Source organism: Schistocerca nitens, chromosome 6 (assembly GCF_023898315.1).
Source record: "Schistocerca nitens isolate TAMUIC-IGC-003100 chromosome 6, iqSchNite1.1, whole genome shotgun sequence".
In the NCBI taxonomy this organism is placed as follows: Eukaryota; Metazoa; Arthropoda; class Insecta; order Orthoptera; family Acrididae; genus Schistocerca; species Schistocerca nitens.
Window position 1 is genome coordinate 288,070,285 of NC_064619.1, and position 21,235 is coordinate 288,091,519.

General features: G+C 41.2%; 1 protein-coding gene across 1 annotated transcript in view; it reads right to left on the bottom strand.

Annotated features, from left to right (window-relative positions):
- The window catches only part of LOC126262973 (nicalin), a 121,961-nt gene that overhangs the window by 74,773 nt on the left and 25,953 nt on the right, over positions 1–21,235 (bottom strand). Inside the window, exons 4-6 of the mRNA XM_049959924.1 lie at positions 15,717–15,811; positions 15,558–15,641; positions 14,407–14,616 (exon numbers count right to left, since the gene is read on the bottom strand). Of these exons, the coding sequence (XP_049815881.1) occupies positions 14,407–14,616; positions 15,558–15,641; positions 15,717–15,811 (389 nt within the window). The remainder of the gene's footprint in view (positions 1–14,406; positions 14,617–15,557; positions 15,642–15,716; positions 15,812–21,235) is intronic.

Consider the following 21,235-nt stretch of genomic DNA (forward strand, 5'->3'; position numbering starts at 1 on the left):
GACGAAGCACGTGGAAAAGGAAGGGTACCCGTATAAATACGGACGGAGCGCCTGACTCATAGCAATGGCTACCTGGTAAAGCTTAACTGCTAACTTACGACTCGAACCAAACTACTGTAGCTGTATCGTCATTCATTCGACCTAAATTGTGTCTCATATTACAATGGACCAGCTTTGTTTCGATTTGGAGATGCGGCCTATAATTTTTCTCCCCCCTTGAATTTCGAGTCTCAAATTTCAGGTGCGGCTTAGATTCAGGAAAATATTTTTTCCTTGATTTCGAGTCTCATTTTTCAGGTGCAGCTTAGATTGAAGTGCGGCTTAGATTCGAGTAAATACGGTATGTACCCACACAACTTTGAAACTGCCATTTCTCCCACAAAAAATTTTCTATTATTGGTTTGGCATCATTTTTGGTGAAAGGCATGTACAAAGCACACAAATTATCCCGAATTGCTCAACTGGTTTCCTCGACTATTCTTCCGACTCTATTGTACTTATCCAGAGCAAACCTGCAGCTCAACATAACTACAACAGGTTGTTGCTCATGAGTAACAACTTCATGTGCCTATGACCATTCTATCCTACAGTATGCCTCAATGATCAAGCAGTGAATGTTCTGCATACATATAACTTGGCAGCACTGTTTCATGAAGATGACAGTCTGCTCCAACATAATAAAAATGCAACAAATATCCACCCGACTGATGGAAATGAAATGGTCTTTATGCAGACTGTGGCCATCTACCTTCAAATATTGCAGGCAGAGCAGAATGTTGTTAAAACTCTCTGACCATTTGCAGTCAGATTCATTCCAGAAAATGAGTTTGAAAATCTTAGTTCAGGTCCTCAGCCACTCTTGCTGCTATCAGAACTTATATAGCAAACTAAGTAATTGCAGAGTGATACAACAGACAACATGACTAATTTTATAAAATTCATGAGAAATTTGTTCCACAGTTTGAGTAGTAGGGCAGCATTTTCTTCTAATCCACATAAGTGGGCATTGTCAGTACACATAGAAGGGTAGATCACATAACTAATGAGGAGGTATTGAATAGAATTGGGGAGAAGAGGAGTTTGTGGCACAACTCGACAAGAAGAAGGGACCGGTTGGTACGACATGTTCTGAGGCATCAAGGGATCACCAATTTAGTACTGGAGGGCAGCGTGGAGGGTAAAAATCATAGAGGGAGACCAAGAGATGAATACACCAAGCAGATTCAGAAGGATGTAGGCTGCAGTAGGTACTGGGAGATGAAGAGGCTTGCACAGGATAGAGTAGCATGGAGAGCTGCTCTCAAACCAGTCTCAGGACTGATAACAACAACAACAGAATGCAGGGCAAAGTGTGTGTAAACAATGTGACTGCATAAAGATTGAAAGCTTTTATAGCAATACAATCTCCATTCAAACACTAACTTGTAAGAAGAGTTTAAAGCATTAATTTTCATTGACTATGAAGTCATTCGCGACGGAGTCCTTGCATAAAAAGTTCTCGGTTTACTTGCCGCATCAAATTTGGATAACATCCCAAGCTTTCGATGACTACCTCCATCATCTTCGTCAGGGGTAAAACTGACTGTCGTGGACCGGTGAGGCTTCTGCTTTTATAAGCAGTGGACGGCTTCTCATTGGCTGGATTACGTCACGGTGAAAACGGCGCGTACCGAGGGGGCGGCATCTGTATCCATAGATTTTCTTTGCGCGCTTTATCCAGCGTTGCTTGCAGCGCCATGCATCGCAACAGGTGGAGAATTGCGAGGAACGTGAGGAGTATCCCTCTGCGCTCTTTCTTTATAAATTGCGCGCTTCCATGCATTGCTGAGTGCATAACCAGAGTCCCGAAGTTATTTCACAGTGTCTAATTTCAACTGCTCCCAGATGACAGAGTCCCAATAATTTGAAGCGTGAGCAAGTACTCTTGTTTCATCAAATAAAATCTTATGTTTATTTAGCAAACTGTGCTCAGCCACCGCCGATTTTTCTAGATACCTGTATTTCAGGTGACGCTGATGTTCCACACAGCGATCGGAAACAGTTCTTTTAGACTGGCCCACATAATTTTTGCCACACTCAAGGAATGCTGTAAATTCCCGGTACTCTCAGGCCGAGATTATCTTTCACGGGTCACAACATCTCCTTAATCTTCCTGGGTGGCCGGAAGACTGGTCTGATTCCCTGCCAGCTCAGGACTCTGCCAATCTTGCTGGTCGTTGCACCACAGAATGGTAGCTGCGCGATGTGTTGGTCCTCTTCATCTGCTCGAACAGCGCCATTCCTAGGTTTCTTCGCCAGAGTAGATCTGATATCACGATCGGGATATCCATTTTTTCTGAATACCGTTTTCAGATGGTTAATCTCGGAACCGAGGTGATCCATGTCCGAAATAGTCCTTGCTCTGTGTACCAAGGTATTCAGCATAGCTCTCTTCTGAGCTGGGTGGTGAAAACTACGCGCGTTTAGATATAAATCTGTATGCGTCGGTTTTCTGTACACAGAATGTCCGAGACGTCTATCTGATTTTCATTCCACCCGCACATCTAAGAAGGGTAACTTCCAATCTTTCTCCACCTCCACTGTAAATCGTATGTTCTGATGTATACCATTCAAACGATCAATAAACTGCTGCAGTGCCTCATTGCCATGTGGCCAGATTAAAAATGTATCGTCAACGTACCTGAAAAAGCAGGATGGACGTTAGTGAGCACAGTTCAACGCTCGTTCTTCGAAATCCTCCATGAAGAAGTTAGCTATGGCTGGTGACAGTGGCGAACCCATGGCTGTTCCGTCAGTCATTTCATAATATTTTCCACCATACAAAAAATAGGTGGTCGTCAAATTGTGTCGAAATAACTTCAGTATTTCAGGAGAGAAATGAGCAGCCAACAGTTTTAACGTATCTTCCACCGGTACCTTTGTAAACAAAGAGACCACGTCTAGGCTGATCATGATGTCATTCGGACCTATCCTTAACTGCTTTATGATGTCGACAAACATTTTTGAGTTAATATGATGGCTACAGTGGCCGACTATCGGTGCTAATAATTTGGTTAAGTATTTTGCCAACCGATATGTAGGAGACCCAATAGCACGAACAATAGGTCTTAACAGGACCCCATCCTTATGGACTTTGGGTAGACCATATAACCTGGGTGGCCTTGGTGCTCTTGACTAGTTCTTCTGGGAGGCCAGAGTTCTTCAGTAGCTCCCCTGTCTTCCTGCTAAGTGCTGCTGTAGGATCCCGTTTAAGAATCCGGTACGAGGCATCTTCCAATAATAGGGCCACTTTCTTATGATAATCGGAAGCATTGAGGATAACTGTGGCATTCCCTTTGTCGGCTGGTAGTACAACTAACTCTTCATCCTTCCGCAACAATCTCAATGCCAGTTTCTCCACTCTGCTTACATTGGACTTAGGAGGCTTGGCTGTTGCTAAAATCCGACTAGTTGCAAGGCTTACCTGATCTGCTGCCTCTTCAGGAAGGTGCCGAACCGCTTGTTCTACTCCACTGATAATCTCGGCCACTGGTAGCTTTTGTGGAGCTGGAGAAAAGTTCAGTCCCTTGTTGAGAACTGAGATGGTGGCGTCATCAATTTCCTTGTCAGAGAAGTTGATAACAGTGTGATGCGCGTCGCTGGACCCAGAAATTCCTTTTCCCCAGTTTAGGCGCACAAATTTATCAGCCTGTTTTGCTGTAGTCTTGCTTAAATTAGCACGCTGATGTGCAGCCAAGGTCGTGTCCACCCATTCCCAGTCCCATGGTGACAAAACTGCAGACTAAAGCAGATGGCAACTATATAAGGAGTGAGCACTGGCATCCAGTTCATACCTCCTATGGTGTATCCTCTCCCTGACGATCGCACGACTTGTCATTTGAATGGTATACATCAGAACATACGATTTACAGTGGAGGTGGAGAAAGATGGGAAGTTACCCTTCTTAGATGTGCTGGTGGAACGAAAATCAGATGGACGTCTCCAACATTCTGTGTACAGAAAACCGACACATACAGATTTATATCTAAACGCGCGTAGTTTTCACCACCCAGCTCAGAAGAGAGCTATGCTGAATACCTTGGTACACAGAGCAAGGACTATTTCGGACAAGGATCACCTCGGCTCCGATATTAACCATCTGACAACGATATTCAGAAAAAATGGATATCCCGATCGTGATATCAGATCTACTCTGGCGAAGAAACCTAGGAATGGCGCTGTTCGAGCAGGTGAAGAGGAACAACACATCGCGCAGCTACCATTCTGCGGTGCAACGACCAGCAAGATCGGCAGAGTCCTGAGCCGGCAGGGAATCAGACCAGTCTTCCGGCCACCCAGGAAGATTAAGGAGATGTTGTGACCCGGCCTGAGAGTACCGGGAATTTACAGCATTTCTTGAGAGTGTGGCAAAAATTATGTGGGCCAGTCTATAAGAACTGTTGCCGATCGCTGTGTGGAACATCAGCGTCACCTGAAATACAGGTATCTAGAAAAATCGGCGGTGGCTGAGCACAGTTTGCTAAATAAACATAAGATTTTATTCGATGAAACAAGAGTACTTGCTCACACTTCAAATTATTGGGACTCTGCCATCAGGGAAGCAGGTGAAATTAGACACTGTGAAAATAACTTCAACAGAGACGCCGATTATGCACTCAGCAATGCATGGAAGTGCGCAACTGATAAAGAAAGAGCGCAGAGGGAGACTCCTCACATTCCTCGCAGTTCTCCACCTGTTGCGATGCATGGCGCTGCAAGCAATGCTGGATAAAGCGCGCAAAGAAAATCTATGGATATAGAGGCCGCCACCTCTGTACGCGCCGTTTTCACCGTGACGTAATCCAGCCAATGAGAAGCCGTCCACTGCTTATATAAGCGGAAGCCTCACCAGTCCACGACAGTCAGTTTTAACCCTGACGAAGATGACAGAGGTAGTCATCGAAAGCTTGGGATGTTATCCAAATTTGATGCGGCAAGTAAACTGAGAACTTTTTATGCATTAATTTTCATTGATTTCATTTATTTATTCTGTGTATAATTATAAACGTATCCTGATGGTAGAAATAAACCCTACAGAATTACGGGAGTTAATCTGCATTTATTCATTGAAAATTCAAGAAAAATTGCTCAGGACGAATCACAGCTGACCTTCGGTTACAGTTGGGCTGTGGTATGAACACATTATATTAGCAGCACTCCAGCTGGGCCAATTCCTGCTCACTGGCAACAAACCTACTCTAACAAACTTCAGCGAAGAAACAGCACTGCCTATTCTATGACACGCATATGTCAAAAAGCATCATAGTGTCACCTGTGACATCTGTTGCCCAATATAAAAACTATTTATGTGCTTGCCTGTTTCACCGTAAGGATGGGTGATCTGAGCATTATGTGATCCAGGACAACAAGCTCAAACATCTTGACCAGGATCTTCATTTGCATGACACATGGCAAAAACTTCATGGTGATTGGTCGGTTTATACCTATGTGACCAGATGCTTCATTAGGAACTATATGTCCCATTTAAATGATAGAAATTTGAAATATCATGACTTTGAGAAAATGACATTATCCCGTACCCGTGCTGTAGTTGTCCTAGCAACATGCACGTACGGGTACAGATATAAATTTTTGTCTCCCAAAGCCTCCCTGAGCATGTAATGAATGGAGATTTCCCTCCCGTGAATGTCTCTGCAACTGCCCCTATCAGTCTCTCTCTCTCTCTCTCTCTCTCTCTCTCTCTCTCTCTCTCTCTCTCAACCAACTAGATGAACAAATAATGCAAGACCAGAATCAGGTTTTTTCAATACAAAGAATGCTACAAGAGCATTCTGAACTGGTGGACACACAGAGCTTAGTCCAGAATAAGGAATATAATCACATGATGCAACAGGCAAAAATCTTTCTGGTAGAAGCAAAGAAAAAGAGCTTTATTATCAATGTTTGAAGGGACTCGTATCCACACAGTATCATTCTGAGTGATATTGTTGCAGATATCAAAAACTACAAAACCGAAATAACACCTCTATTGCAGTGAAAAATGAAATTACTATATCATCGCAAACTCATAACCCACACACAAGAAAATTATAGCAACCTCTTCATCTTACAAGAGATTAAAGAATATCTTTGTGAGCAGGTGACTGAAATGCTTATTAGCCAAATGACACAGAATGAAACAGTGCACTGTGTGGTACTCTTCACCAATGATAAAATGCCACGACCAGATGGGTGTCCCCACAGAATTTTATGAACACTACTGGTATCTTTTCATATCCACACTGCTGGACATGGCTAATGAGTTATTTGATGCTACAAATATACCTCTCGCTTTCAATGGTGGCATGATTGTGCCACTGGCTAAGAAGGGCAACAGCGAGATTTATTAATAAAGTGAAACTCATCATTCTGTTAAATGCCAATTATGAGATAATAGCCAGTGCGGTTAAAATGTAAATGCAACCAGTATTAAAGAAGAACTTAAACAAGTATCAATATTGTGCCATATCCAGCTGAAGAATAATTTCTGCCACATGCAACCTTTGTGACAGACTGTGCCTTTGCATATAGCAAAGGTCATGATGCACTTTTATTTTTGGACTTTGAGAAGACATTCAACCTCATCAACATGTCTACAAAACCATGTAAAAATTTGAGTATAGTGCACATTTCATGAAATTAAGTTTTCACTGCAGATGCTTCATCACAGGTCCTGATCAACGGACACTTGAGCAGGCCTTTTAAAACTGAGTATCCCATCCAGAAAGTGTGCCTACTCTCAATCACTACGTATGGCATCGCTGCAGAGTTCCACTCAATAAACATCATGGCTGCAAGATTTCATGTGGCCTTTGGAAATGTCAGGAAATGTTACATAGCACACACTGCTGACATATGTATTTCTGTATCATCACTGGAAGATCTCATTTTGGTGGACATCGTCAATGATTTTGTTATGGTGAGTGCTCAGCTAAATAGAAGAAAAATCTCCCTACTACACATCGGTAACAGCGTGGGTGAAGAAGGACAGTATGTTTGGAATTAATAAAGCCCCACTGCTACAAAACTCTCGAAACACATATGAAAGCAATGCCCGACAATATGTCAACATGAAATTGGGCAGATATGACGAACAAAATTAGAGTCAACTTCAAATTCACTGCGACAGACAACTGAACTCACTGCAAAAAGTGCAAACAGTAAAAGTCTCATTATTAAGTAATCTGAATTACTTGGCACAGATACTTCCAGCATCTATTGCCATAGCAAATAACATTTAACAAGCATATTCTGGTTTATGACAAGGGGAAATGTTTTTAATGTGAGTTAAATACCTTAACACTGCCTACAACTAGTGGTGGTCCAAACCTCACAGATTTATGACAAAAATGCAGATCTCTTCAGATCAACCACAATACACAAAAGTACAGGGTAGGGAACCATAGTAATACAAAGACCTTAATCAACAGATAGGAGTCAGTCAGCATGGAGCCTTTGGTCAATATAATACCAAGAACCATAACATGTATAAATTGATTTTGTCAAATTCAGTTACATACACAAGACCCAAAATCTGCTGCACATCTTGAGAAACAAACAAACATATCTATGACTTTCTTAAATGAAGGACAGCAAGAAAAATCAACTAGAGAAAATTTACCCTCAGATAAAACAAGACATTATCGGAACAGTTTACACCGCAATTTTCTGTAAACCAATGTTATAGCCATGTGGTACACTACTGTCCACAGAAAAAAAGCAACCAACATAAAATTCAACATAAAATTAGATAACATTCACCTAAGCACTATTTTCACGTGTGAAATGTGTGGTCGCTGATACACTAACTCACAGGTTCACATGTTGAACCGTATCTGAGGTTTAGTCTTATATCTGAAGGAAACTTGCAATCACAGATCGCACAAACCTAAATAGCATTGACAAATGGAAATAGTAAGACCACAAAAGCTGCAAATACCCACAATCCAAATCAATGCAGCAATTCGGATGATAGGACACACTGATACTTACATAATTCACAATCAATCAGCCAGTTTCAATTATTATTACTTGTACACACAACAGAACAACGAACAATACATTTCCATAAGAACTACACAAAATTATTTGGCAACTGGCCATACACAAAGATCACACCGCCACAACTAAGAAAAGGAAGAAGAAGAAGAAGAAGAAGAAGAAGGGGAAATAAAAGAAAAGAAGAGGAGGAGGAGGAGGAGGAGGAAAAAGAAGGAAGGAAGAATGGAAGCTGCAAATATGGTTGGTTATGAATGATGTGATTCAAAGTGTTGAGATTTGATTCACATGACTGAAGAAATCCTAGCTACATTACAAGGTCAAATTTGTCTTATACTTCTAAAGGTTATTTTTTTTTTTGTTTCAATTCACCATTTACTAACTTGTGATATTATTAATACATTCATTAAAAAAAGAAAAAACTATGGTTTTAGAGAATTCAGTGTAATTAATAGTAGCAACCTAATATTCCTGAAAAATTGGAAGAAACATAAACCAAACTGTTATTAAGTCCTTGAAATAGGACTGGTCCTAATTCATGGACTCTGAACAAATCAAGGGGTAGTGTGAGGGATAACGTGTAGCACATTCTAAGGAAGTTAGGCGGAGGTCCTGGCAGAGGGTCTCGAGGCATGTTTTGCCTGGTCATCCTACCCAAGGGCAGTGTCAGGGTGTGTTTACCCCTTGTAAGAAAAAATGGATTTGATAAGTAGGATGATTAAGAACTGTCATATTGTGATTGCAAAGGTGAGCAAGAGTTGATTACCATCTGAACTTAAAAGGGAAGCTCCACACTTTGGCAAGGAGACTGTCTATGGGACTAGTTTGGAAGATGCCAGTGACCAGTCTTACTCCTGTGATGGACTGGGTCCAACAATTTCAAAGCCAAAAGTACCACTGAGCAACCATAGTCCAATTGGTGTGAGACCTGGTCTCCGTAAATATGCAGGAGAGTAGCATGACCCGCATCTCAAGAGGTGTGGGAAAGGAAATACAGTATTAAGCCATTGCATGCAGCTAGTCTTTAGTTGTTAAATATGAGGCAACAATGTAAACTTTTTATCAAAGAGCAGCCACTAAAATCAGGACTGTGTAATAGATTTCAAGCACTGGGTACCCAAGTAGAGTTATGGTCACTGTGGATCATAGTACCACTACAGAAACATAACTTTCATTTTCATGGAAGAGAACTGCAAGCCATGGGAAAGGGTCCAAATGGAGGTGCTTCAGATGGCACACTGAAATTGGCATTCAACCAGGGTTATAGACTGAGGGCTATACCAACAGCAAAAGTCATTAACATAAAGTGGGGCCATTCCTAGTAGTCCGATGGAGTCACCAGCAGACTGATGGCGATTGAGCCCCTTAGGATGCTGTTCTCTTGAACCCAAGGGGAGCTGAAGTACCAACTCTAATCCTGAAATAACAAGTCTGATAAAAACTGACATATAAAAATCAATCTGAGCCTCTAAGGTTTGAATTATGGACAATATGTGTGTTGGTACCAAGTGGCGAGCACCTTATTTATGTCAAAGACTGCAGTTAGGTTCTTACATTTAGAATAAGCCTGTCAGATGGCTGTTTCCCACACAATTACAACAGCGGTTGTGGAGCATCCTCCCAGAAACCACACTGATAGGGACACAAAAGACCCTGTGATTCATGGACCAGCATAATCCTTGAGCTACCAACCTTTCAAGCATTTACAGAGCTTGTTGGTGTGGCTAACTAGCTGGGAGCAATTGATGGACATTGCGTTTTTGCATGATGCAAGGAATGAGATACTGATACTGTCTTAACATTGCAAAGGGAAGACATCTTTTAGCCGAATAAAGTGAAGATGTAAGTGGATGGAGTCTTTGAGTAACATTCAGGTGTTGGTTCATCTGCTTATCAACTGAAGCTGGGCCTGCAGCAATATCATGTGATAAGTCAAAAGCCTTTAATACCTCCCAGTCAGTGAAAGTTTCATTATTTCAGCATGATTGGTGGGTGAAAGATAGGGAGATACCTCCAACTTGTCATTTGTGCATTTGAAAGGTAGCCAGATAAGAAGATGCCAACATCATAAAGTGGGTTGCAAGATGTTCAGCAAAAATTGAAACATTGGCGCTGGTACCACCATGAAGGAAGAGACCAAGAATAGTTGTTAATATTTGGTACACCAGATGACGACGGACCTTGGCTAAAACCTGGGATGAAGAGGCATACTTTCCCAAGGAAACATAGCACTCCCAACGTTTTTTCTTACACTTTTAACTTGATAGCAAAACTTTGTGAGAATCCACACAAAAGTGGGAGGGTAGTCTATGATTGAGATCATCTGCGGCATTTCAGGACCCTTCAACAATCCGGAATAGCTGTTGAAATGTGTATGGTCCACCATGGAATGGACCAACAGCAGAGGTGGCCTTTATAAAGAATGGCATTTCCAGTGGCACAGGGATTGTGTCAAGAGAATTCGTCCAGAAGGTTGCCAAGGCAACCTGACAGCGTGCAAAGGACAGCAGTGGTATGCAACTGTCAACTGGTAATGACTGTAGCAAAGTAACAGGACTGGGGAAAGAGATCATACGGTCGAGAGCTGAAAAGCTGCTGTGGATGGCACTGAAGTGAGTATATGCACCACCATTAAGGAGACAGAAATCAAGATCAGAAAGAAGCTAGTCATTCAGGAGGCCTCAAGTGGTACTTACTCACATGGGGTACTGCGCACTGAAATCCCCAAGTGCAGCAAAGTAGGGGAAGAGCAGTCAGATTAAATGGTTACCTCAAGATAAGTAGGTGTCTTGTCTTTAAAGGAATGTGACAAATTATGAGCACTGGGATTGTTTGCACGCTCGCTGCTGTCGCCTCCAACTTTGTACGTGGGAAGGACCAAATTTGTGGGAATCAATGTCCAGACTCCTCCAGATGCTCTCTTGGGGCCAGTACAGCTCTGACAGAACTCATGGTAGGGTCTAAGAGTTGGGGCGAACGGTCATCAGTGAGGTGATTTTCTTGTAAAGCCACACAGATCACAGAACAAAAGGAAATTACCTGTTGTTCCAATAGATGACAGTGATATCATAATCTGACATATACAGTTGCAACACATGAAAGATACATGACTAATTATCCAATAAATGTAAAAGCAGTCTAATCTCACTGGTTCAGTGACATAAGCCACGACTTATCCATGAAGAAATACTTTTGAATACATCTATAATTGTAGGCATATATTTATATATTTATGTTATCTATTTTCATTATGGTAGACACTTACCTTCATGCATAACCATTTTGTATCGAGTCTAACACTTCACTTGATTTTTAGTAGACAAATAATTTTGTAAATGTGGTTACTTTTGCTTCAAAAGCGAATGTGTTTAAGATTCTTGTCATTTGTTGCTCAGACTTAACAAAAATTGTGGAACTGGTGTTAAGGAACAGTTTTATTGCTTTTGACGTTTTCATCATCACATCTGTGTGGTTTTTCCCTTTAGCTACAGTTATGGTGGCTAATTTGGTCCCTTGAATAATGCAGGTATTGCATTCCATGCAAGTTTCCAAAGGCCCACATTCAATTATTTGACTGGAAGCACAGTGAACAAAACTTTTTCTTCAGTACACATACGACATCTTTCTGCAAAAGGTCTGGTCTTTTGCTGTTTATTAGCCATTTGTGTTCTTAAAACAAAATTCTTCAGTAATTATCTGTAGATGACAAGGGCAAATTGTGGTGGTGGTGGTGGTGGTGGTGGTGGTGGTTGGTTTGTGGGTGCTCAACTGCGGGGTCATCAGCACCCATACAAAGTTCCAATTTTTACACAGCCCAATTTTTGTACACAGTCCAGTCTAATCACTGTCACAAATGACGAGGACAATGATGATGATGATGATGATGATGATGATGATGACAATACAAACACCCAGTCCCCAGGCAGAGAAAATCCCCAACCCGGCTGGGAACGAACCTGGGACCCCGTGATCCAGAGATAGCAACGCTAGCCACGAGCTGCGGACAAGAGCAAATGGACTCCCCTTTAATGCACCATTTCATGCCTCCCAGGGTCCTTGCAGAACTAAAGGAAGACAAACTAGTGCCATTTTTTAGTTATTGGCAATTTTTATGGCACTATATATGGTCCCTACTATACAAACTACATTACAAATCAATATAAATGACACTATTTCTACTCATCTGATATTGTATTCAAACGTGCAGCTTACGTTCCACTCTGAGCACTGCTCTCACAGTGAATAACAAAAATGAGTGAGAGTTTCATGACTGTAGCAATACCCACTCAAGCATTACATTCAGGGTGTCCTGGTTAGGTGTGAAGGGACCGAGAGGACCGGTTATGCCCCAGGATCACTGTTACTGGTGAGGAAGGAACATAGATATCTGATGTCACCTGGGTCACCGGAGTAGCCTTCTCCAGAGATTTCTCCTCCTTCCCTTTCACAATGTTTGGCAGTTTAGTCTCTTGTAAGATGTTATCCGCTGTGGATGTAAGAACAGAAGAGCAAGGCAGTCCTGCTTCCCACAAACCATGGCTCTTTCAGCCAATGGCTAGTGTCTGCTTTCTGATCTGTGGATTTCTGGGAAGAGGATTCTTGAGAGGTAGCCCTGTCACCAGTAGGTGCCAAAGGATGATGTCACTTCTCCATCTGGCTGCAGGGAGTGTGGTTCACAAAAATGGTGCCACAGGAACCAATAGAGGGGAGGGCCCATCGCCCACATGGTTTATTCATGTGACTATTGGACGTCAATGTCAAGGGAGTAAATACACTAGGTACTGCTGAAAATTTGGCCACAGTAGTAATTGAGGTCGATATTAATTGAGACTGGATACAAAGATTTTTTTTTCCCGAGCTTCAAAAATATAAGAGGCAATCTGTGACCTTCAGTTCAGGAATTTTGCAACCCTGAGTCGGCTGCACACTTCACAGATCAGGGAGGATGATCATTCCCACAAATTACATAGACAATTAGAAGCATCAAGGCGACATATGCATGACGTATTGGAAAATAAAACACTGCCTCAGGGATGGGAAATACTGTTTAAAATCACAGCGTTAACATGCAACTTTGATCTTTTCTGGAAGTGAATGCCCCTCAGAATTTAAGATGAATGTGCCAGCATCTATCTTGTTGTCTGACAGGTATCAGTGTACACGACATACAAAGCAGATCCCTCACCTCTCTAAGTGTTTGCATACTTCTTTGCACATCTACAGTGTTAAATCTCAGTGAAAATCCCTGTACCATGCAGAGTATCTTATGAAACATGATGGTAACAGGTACACATGATTGCCATTTTAATTACAATGGAATTCAACTTTTGTGGTCCTGTCCTCCTCAGTTGCACGTAATACTACGGTATATTGATAATTTTCACTTATGGACCGTCTGACAGCAACTGAATAAAACACAATTTTAGTGCCATACGCGTTTCGCCTTTATTTTCTGCAAGGCATCATCAATGGCCTTGAATATGTACATATGTTAGCTATTTTATTTACATTTTTGTCACTGTGCCTATAGGTTATAAACAGTTCTGGTGGTTGGTATTTCCTATTAAGTAGTAATGTTTTGAACTGTACTTACAGGTTGCGTAGACAGTTTCTTACATATTACGCTCCTGTTGCATTTTTGGTGTTGTTCTTCTTCCTATGAGCGCCAATTTGCTGTTTTTTCATAGTGCATAGTGCTGTGGAATGTGGAAAAAACAGCAAATTGGCGCTCATAGGAAGAAGAACAACACCAAAAATGCAACAGGAGCGTAATATGTAAGAAACTGTCTACGCAACCTGTAAGTACAGTTCAAAACATTACTACTTAATAGGAAATACCAACCACCAGAACTGTTTATAACCTATAGGCACAGTGACAAAAATGTAAATAAAATAGCTAACATATGTACATATTCCAGGCCACTGATGATGCCTTGCAGAAAATAAAGGCAAAACGCGTATGGCACTAAAATTGTGTTTTATTCAGTTGCTGTCAGACGGTCCATAAGGAAAATTATCAATATACCGTAGTACAATGGAATTCACCTGAACTGGCCCCATGTGACTTCCTCCTGTTCCCAAAAACAAAGGAAAAAATTCATAGGCAGGGTCTTTCATCCAACGAAGAGGCTACTGCTGCATACAATAATGCTCTAAGTGACTTCTCTAAAGAAGCTTGGATTGAGACATTTTCGATGTGGCTTCAAAGATAGAAAACTATTACTCATGCAGAGAATTTGAAAAGTTATATTGCAAGCTTAAATAACATCTGTTAAATGAACAACTTAAACTTCATGCCATTATGCTAGCCTTAGTTAAAACATTCAAATCGGTAAATAGATAAATTGAAGGTTATGCTTGTTAATATACCTGAATAATTGAAGTCTCAACACCGTCTAGTTGGTCTTCAAGCCATTTCTTGCTGCCATGATAGTTGAATTTGCCAGCACCTGACAGGAGGAAGACAAGGTTGTATCGAGCATGTGTCTTTGGACTTGAGTACAGCCCCGAGAATAGTCGTGCCAGCTCCAGAAGCATCACCACTCCAGAACCATTTGAGTCCGCCCCAAATGACAACTCCTGGAAAGTACTTCACAACTGAAACCGACAGCACTGGTTTTAGCAACCTGTCATGTTACTGAAGTGGAGCTCACGGTCATAGCTACAATGTAAGTTGCACAATATTTAATGCAAGGCAGTGTTGGTTACATCTATGGTGTTAATAAAATACAACACATCAAACACAAGCCCTTAACATTATCTCTGTCCACATCACTACACAATGTTCAGACTTCTGTAAAGCTGTAAATTACCAACTACATTTTTCACTGATAAGCAAATGAAGTTACTCGAATGAGATTTTCACTCTGCAGCGGAATGTGCGCTGATATGAAACTTCCTGGCAGATTAAAACTGGGTGCCGGACTGAGACTCGAACTTGAGACCCTTGCTTTTCGTGGACAAGTGCTCTACCAACTGAGCTAACCAAGCACGACTCACACCCCGTCCTCACAGCTTTACTTCTGCCAGTATCTCATCTCCTACATTCCAAACTTTACAGAAGCTCTCCTGTGAACCATGCAGTAAAGTTTGGAAGGTAGGAGACGAGATATTGGCAGAAGGAAAGCTGTGTGGACGGGGTGTGAGTCGTGCTTGGTTAGCTCAGTTGGCAGAGCACTTGCCCACGAAAAGCAAAGGTGCCGAGTTCGAGTCTCGGTCCAGCACACAGTTTTAATCTGCCAGGAAGTTTCAAATGAAGTTACTGTTTCAATGAAACATTCAGTTTCTTCCTTTGTCAATTCATAGAGAGTACTAGTCAATTTGGAAGGCACACACTGTCCTTCCATCTTCTTTGCCAGTATCAGCTAAGTAATATATATCTGAATGAACATACCAATAGAGTCATCAATCTAATCAGAATTTTGTAGGAGTCAAAATAATATTTTATCTATGGGCCTTCCCTGGTTTCTAGTTATTCTTTTATGTGTATTGCTACGGAAACAGGAAAGAAAATTACTCACAGGAGCTACACCAAAGCTATCATAATGTGCCACAATGGCAATGGTTGGCAACTTCTCTTCAACTCCATAACCAGATAATTTACCCTGTAATTTGAATAAGAAACAGTTTTAGTAGCACTTTCATGCATGTAACAAAACATTTAAATGATTTTAACATACCTGTACAGTTGCAATATTAATATCTCCTTTTACTGATGCTTGTCCACTAGCTATTACAACTTGGTATCCACTCGCTGACACAGCGTTTAACATAGCTGCAATGTAAATGCGAAAAATTAGCAGATTACTGTCAAAGATGAAGCAAGTCACTATGTAGGCCTAATTTACAGAAAGTTGGTAAAAAATTTGAAGAGAAAAAATACAATAGCATATACATTAGATAATGCATTACAAAGCAAGATCCTAAACTACTGCAAGGAAATACTGTACGATTAACAAAGGGGTGTCATAAAGGAACTTTCTATCTTACAAGGAGAGGCCAGACAGACCCTGTGACCATTGATTTTGATTAACTTCAGTACACCAGTCGTGGGCCACTCTAAAGTAACTTCAGTTTTTGTAATGAAATGGGTCACAGCTCATGACTCAGAATTTATTCTGGTTAAGGTGGCATCATTACAACACAAAGATAACAGTTTTGAATAAAATTATTAGGTACACATCCTAACATTTTCTGAGAAATCTGAGAATTCCTGATTATTGCAGCTATATTTGAGGAAAGCTCTTGCTAAATCGAGAGGTAACCAAGTGGTATCACTATATTCAGACTATGGTTAACTTTTTGGATGCAGTTTCATATCACACACACAATATTTTTTAATCTCTGACAAGAGAAAAAAGCTATCATGAAATTTATGTTCTGTCATTTTAGGTTACACAAATTTTATTGTGGGGGGGGAAAAAAAAAAAAGGATCGGAGTATGAACTCTGATGGTACATGTTTGATCCTTAATGCCACATTTTTTTGGGACTGTAATGAAAGTTTTCTTTAGTTTTTTTTATTTTTATTTTAGTTTAAAATAACCATTTATAATTTCCATGACAGCTTCACTCACCTATCAAAGAGCAAAATATACTGCAATGAATACAATTCAAACTGACACACACTGATTTTTACTGTGACCTAAATAATAGACCTATACATCTGACCACTGTACCAGTCAACAAGAGCTTTCCTCCTCAAGTGCATCTACAATGGATGAAGAGTAATAGTACTTGAGTTTTTCTGAAACTATACCTAACAAGTAGAAATGAAACTTGCTTATCTTTGAACAATGGAAAGCCTAGGACAGAATAAAAACAAAAGGGAAAGGAGAGATTGCTACTCACCACACAGGTCTCAAGTAGCAAAGAGAGAAAATGAAAAGAATGCCAGAAATACATCAACTTTAGGCCAATGAACTTCAGATGTCGAAAACACACACACACACACACACACACACACACACACACACACACACACACACACACACACACAGCCTCTGGACACTAAGGAGACAGTGATTCTTTGTTTTCTACTTCTGGAAAAGAACTTTGTTCAAAACCCGAAATGTTTCTAACATTCTTCCCATCATTCTTGTCCACAACTCAACACCACCTCTCTTTAGCATGTAGCAATCTATCCTTTCTAGATTGTTATTCCATAATGATTTCACTTGGTCAAAAATGATCCTGTGTCATGCATTTTGACCTCTTAGCATTTTTTTATGGAAGGACAGAGGGCTAAACCCTTTCACAGGAGCTAGTTTTAAGTCGCTTTCAACTAGAATACTGCGAAGTGTTTAAAATAGTGCCTCACAGTATCCAGCTACTCCTTGTTTGAATTTAAAGTCTTGATTTTATTATTCAGATTTTTCAGTTCTTCTGGAAATCTATTAGAAATTTAACACTTACAACAGTACACACTTTTCTGTACACAGATTAACCCTTTCCACTCCAACAGCTAATGGTGCTTGACATTGCAAATTTTATTTCCACTCCAATGTTGAGCCTCATTCGACAAAATTTTTCAAAGCTTTCACATGTTCAATTATCAAATCTGACTGCACTGGGTTTCAATGCTGCATAGTACTGCCGTAAGGGAAGCCTGCATTAACTTGGTGCCAAACTGTAGCAGTTGTGTTGACAGTATTGTCACAATGATTATATTCAAGGTGTGAAATGGCTAGTAGTTCATACACAGTCCTTTCTGAAAATATTATGTGACTGGATGGATAAAAAAACCTACTCTCCAAGTGGCAGGATGAGAAAACATATATAAATGTAAGAGAGAGATTATACAGATTCTAGAGGAAGGTCTAAGTGAAAATGAGAGTTTGGTTTTGTTTTGCTTTAGGGCACAAAAAACAACTGGGGTCATATGCATCCAAGTCAAAGCTATAGAACACGAAGACAGAGGGGAGTTAAAAAATTACTATACGTCAGTACCAATTGACATAAGAGAAGACAGCTAAAAACAGGCACGTGGAGAAGGCCTAAAAAAGACACTGTACAGAAATGAAAACTAAAAAAATAAATGGCCTTTGCCATATTGCTTTGGCGGATAATAAGTAAAACACTGTCGACAGCCCGTATGTCATTTGCTAAAATGACCAATGACTCAGACGGTAAACTCAAGCGGGAACGTAAATGGTTAAAAAATGGGCATTCTGTCAGAAAGTGGCAGACAGTTAAAACTTCAGCGCAATGTGTACAAAGCGGTGGGGTAGTGCTACTTATCACGTGACGATGGCTAAAAAGGAAGTGCCCAATATGCAGCCTAGTTAAAATTACCTCCTCCTGGTAGGAGGGCTGAGATGCTTAATAAGCCGGAGCTTATTCCCGGGAAGGGAGGACCATTGGCGATGCCAAAGGGCACCTTCTCCTGACAGATGACAACACAGAGATCATCGGAGGGACTATAGGAAATAGCGGGCTGAGGTATAAGGATTGCAGCCTTGGCAGCAGCATCAGCAGTCACATTTTCTGGCAGACCGCAATGACCATGAACCCACAGAAACATCACACTGGCTCCACCAAGAGTGAGCACAGGACAGTTTTCCTGGGCCTGCTGCACTAAAGGGTGGGCAGTTTACAGCACACAGACTTTGAAGGGCAATGAATGAGTCTGAGCAAAGGGCACAATTGAAAGGGCTGTGTCGCCGGATGTACTCCGTGGCCTGATACAAGGTGAAGAGCTCGGCTGTAAATACTGTGGAGTGTGCCAGAAGCCAACATTGAAAGACATGGGTGCCAATGATGAAGACACATCCGACCCCACAGTCAGTCCGAGAGCCATCAGTGTATACATAAGTACTATCGAGAAGTTCCATGTGAAGGCCATGAAACTGAAGGCGATAGACTGAGGCTGGAGTAGTATCTTTAGGGAGCTAATGAAGGCCAAGGTTAACTGGGCCCATTAACGATGCTGAGAGAGTGAAGGGTTCACACCCACCAGGAAAGTTGCAGGTAGTGTGAAGTTAGGCCGCCATAGCATGTGCTGATAGTGGACTCCAGGAGGTAATAGATAAGAGGGATGAGCCCCATACTGACAATCAAAGGAATCATCAAAGAGGGAGGAATAGGACAGGTGGACACACATGGCAGACGAACGGAATGCATACCTGCTGAGGAGAAGGTTGTGGCGCTAGGACAGTGGTAGTACAGCAGCTTCAGCATACAGACTCTCAACCGGGCTTGTGTAAAGGGCACCCATGGCCAAACGGATGCCATGATGGTGAACAGTGTTGAGATGGCGTAAGAGGGATGGATGTGCAGCTGACGCATAAACAAAGCACCCACAGTCAAGTTTCGAATGGACAAGGGATCAGTACAAACAGAGGCGGGTGGTTCGATCGGCACCCCAGGAAGTACCGTATTTACTCGAATCTAAGCCGCACTTTTTTCCGATTTTTGTAATCCAAAAAACTGCCTGCGGCTTAGAATTGAGTGCAAAGTACGCGAAAGTTCTGAAAAATGTTAGTAGGTGCCGCCACAACTAACTTCTGCCGTCAAATATATGTAGCGCTACACAGGCATGCTTTGCAAGCACAAAGGTAAATACTGGCGCCAAAACCCCTGCGTCAGTAAAAAAATAAAAAAAATAAAAATAAATCGTAGAAGACGAGCTTTTTTTCTCTCCGCCCCGAGTTTCGACCACTGCATTTTCATACATTATCCAACTAAGTAAATACAAATTCTGTATTGTTCATCTTCGAATGTAGCAGCATTTCAATGTACTACGAAAATCCGACTGGCAAGACTGGGATGTTCGTCAATATGGCCAACTCTACGTACTGAATTTTTTCCTACCTGCGAGAAGAGATGGTTGCTAATAGGAACTTTTATGAATTGTGAATCACACGCAGTATTCTCTTCACCATAATAATAATACGAATATAAACATTTTGCCATGTATTCTTTCGTGTTTGCTGCTATCTCATTTAAATCCTGTCTGCCTAATAAACTACGAAACTAGAGTGAGACAACAGCAAACGCGGAAGAATATACATATCATGTCATGTTTATATTCGTATTATTCTTATGCCTAATAGTTATACAGTCAGAATTGAAGCACGGCAATTGACTAGATTTTTAAATCCAAGATGACTCTTGTGCAGAACATAATGAACTAAAGAGGCGTCTGCAAAGATTTTCAAACGGAGAAAAATTTTCGCTAATTCTCGTTTAGAACATCTTCTATCATACGCAGCCTATTATTTGTTGATCATTATCAAAGAAAGCAGCAGTGTAAGTAACAACAAATAGCAGTCTCTTGCCATTGTTTCGATAATGAGACGATTCCTCTTTTTTTTTTTTAATTGTAAGTGGCGGTAGTGCGCACAAAAGCAAGCCATGCCGCGAGCGGCGACAGGCCGTAAACACTCATTATCAGAATACGACGAACAATGCATGACACAGTACAGTAATGCATTTTCAGCTTAGAGTGATGTAAACACCTATAACAAAGAGAACGGCACTTATCAGATCAACGAAAATAAACAATCAATTCAAACCAGACGAAGCACGTGAAAAAGGAAGGGTACCCGTATAAATACGGACGGAGCGCCTGATGCATAGCAATGGCTACCTGGCAAAGCTTAACTGCTAAGCTTACGATTCGAACCAAACTACTGTGGCTGTATCGTCATTTATTCGACCTAAATTGTGTCTCATATTACAATGGACCAACTTCATTTCGATTTGGAGGTGTGGCCTAAAATTTTTCCCTCCGCTTGAATTTCGAGTCTCAAATTTCAGGTGCGGCTTAGATTCGGGAAATTTTTTTTTCCTTGATTTAGAGTCTCATTTTTCAGGTGCGGCTTAGATTCGAGTGCGGCTTAGATTCAAATAAATACGGTAGTACCATTGAGGACACGTAGGACATTGAGGGACCATATACAGCGGGCTGCCAGGTAAGATACATGGGAGGACCAAGAGAGTTTCCTATCGATTATGAGCCCCAGGAATCTCAGTTTCAACGAATGGAAGGGCAACATGCTCAAGATGTAGAGACAGTGGGAGAAACCATTTGCGCCACCAGAAATTCGTACAGATGGTTTTGACAGTGGAAAAGTGAAAGCCATTGTCAATGTTCCAGGAGTAAAGATGATCAAGACAGTGCTGAAGACGTCGCTTAGTGAGACAGGACCATGGAGAACTGCAATAGATGACAAAAACATCAACAAAATGGCAACCAG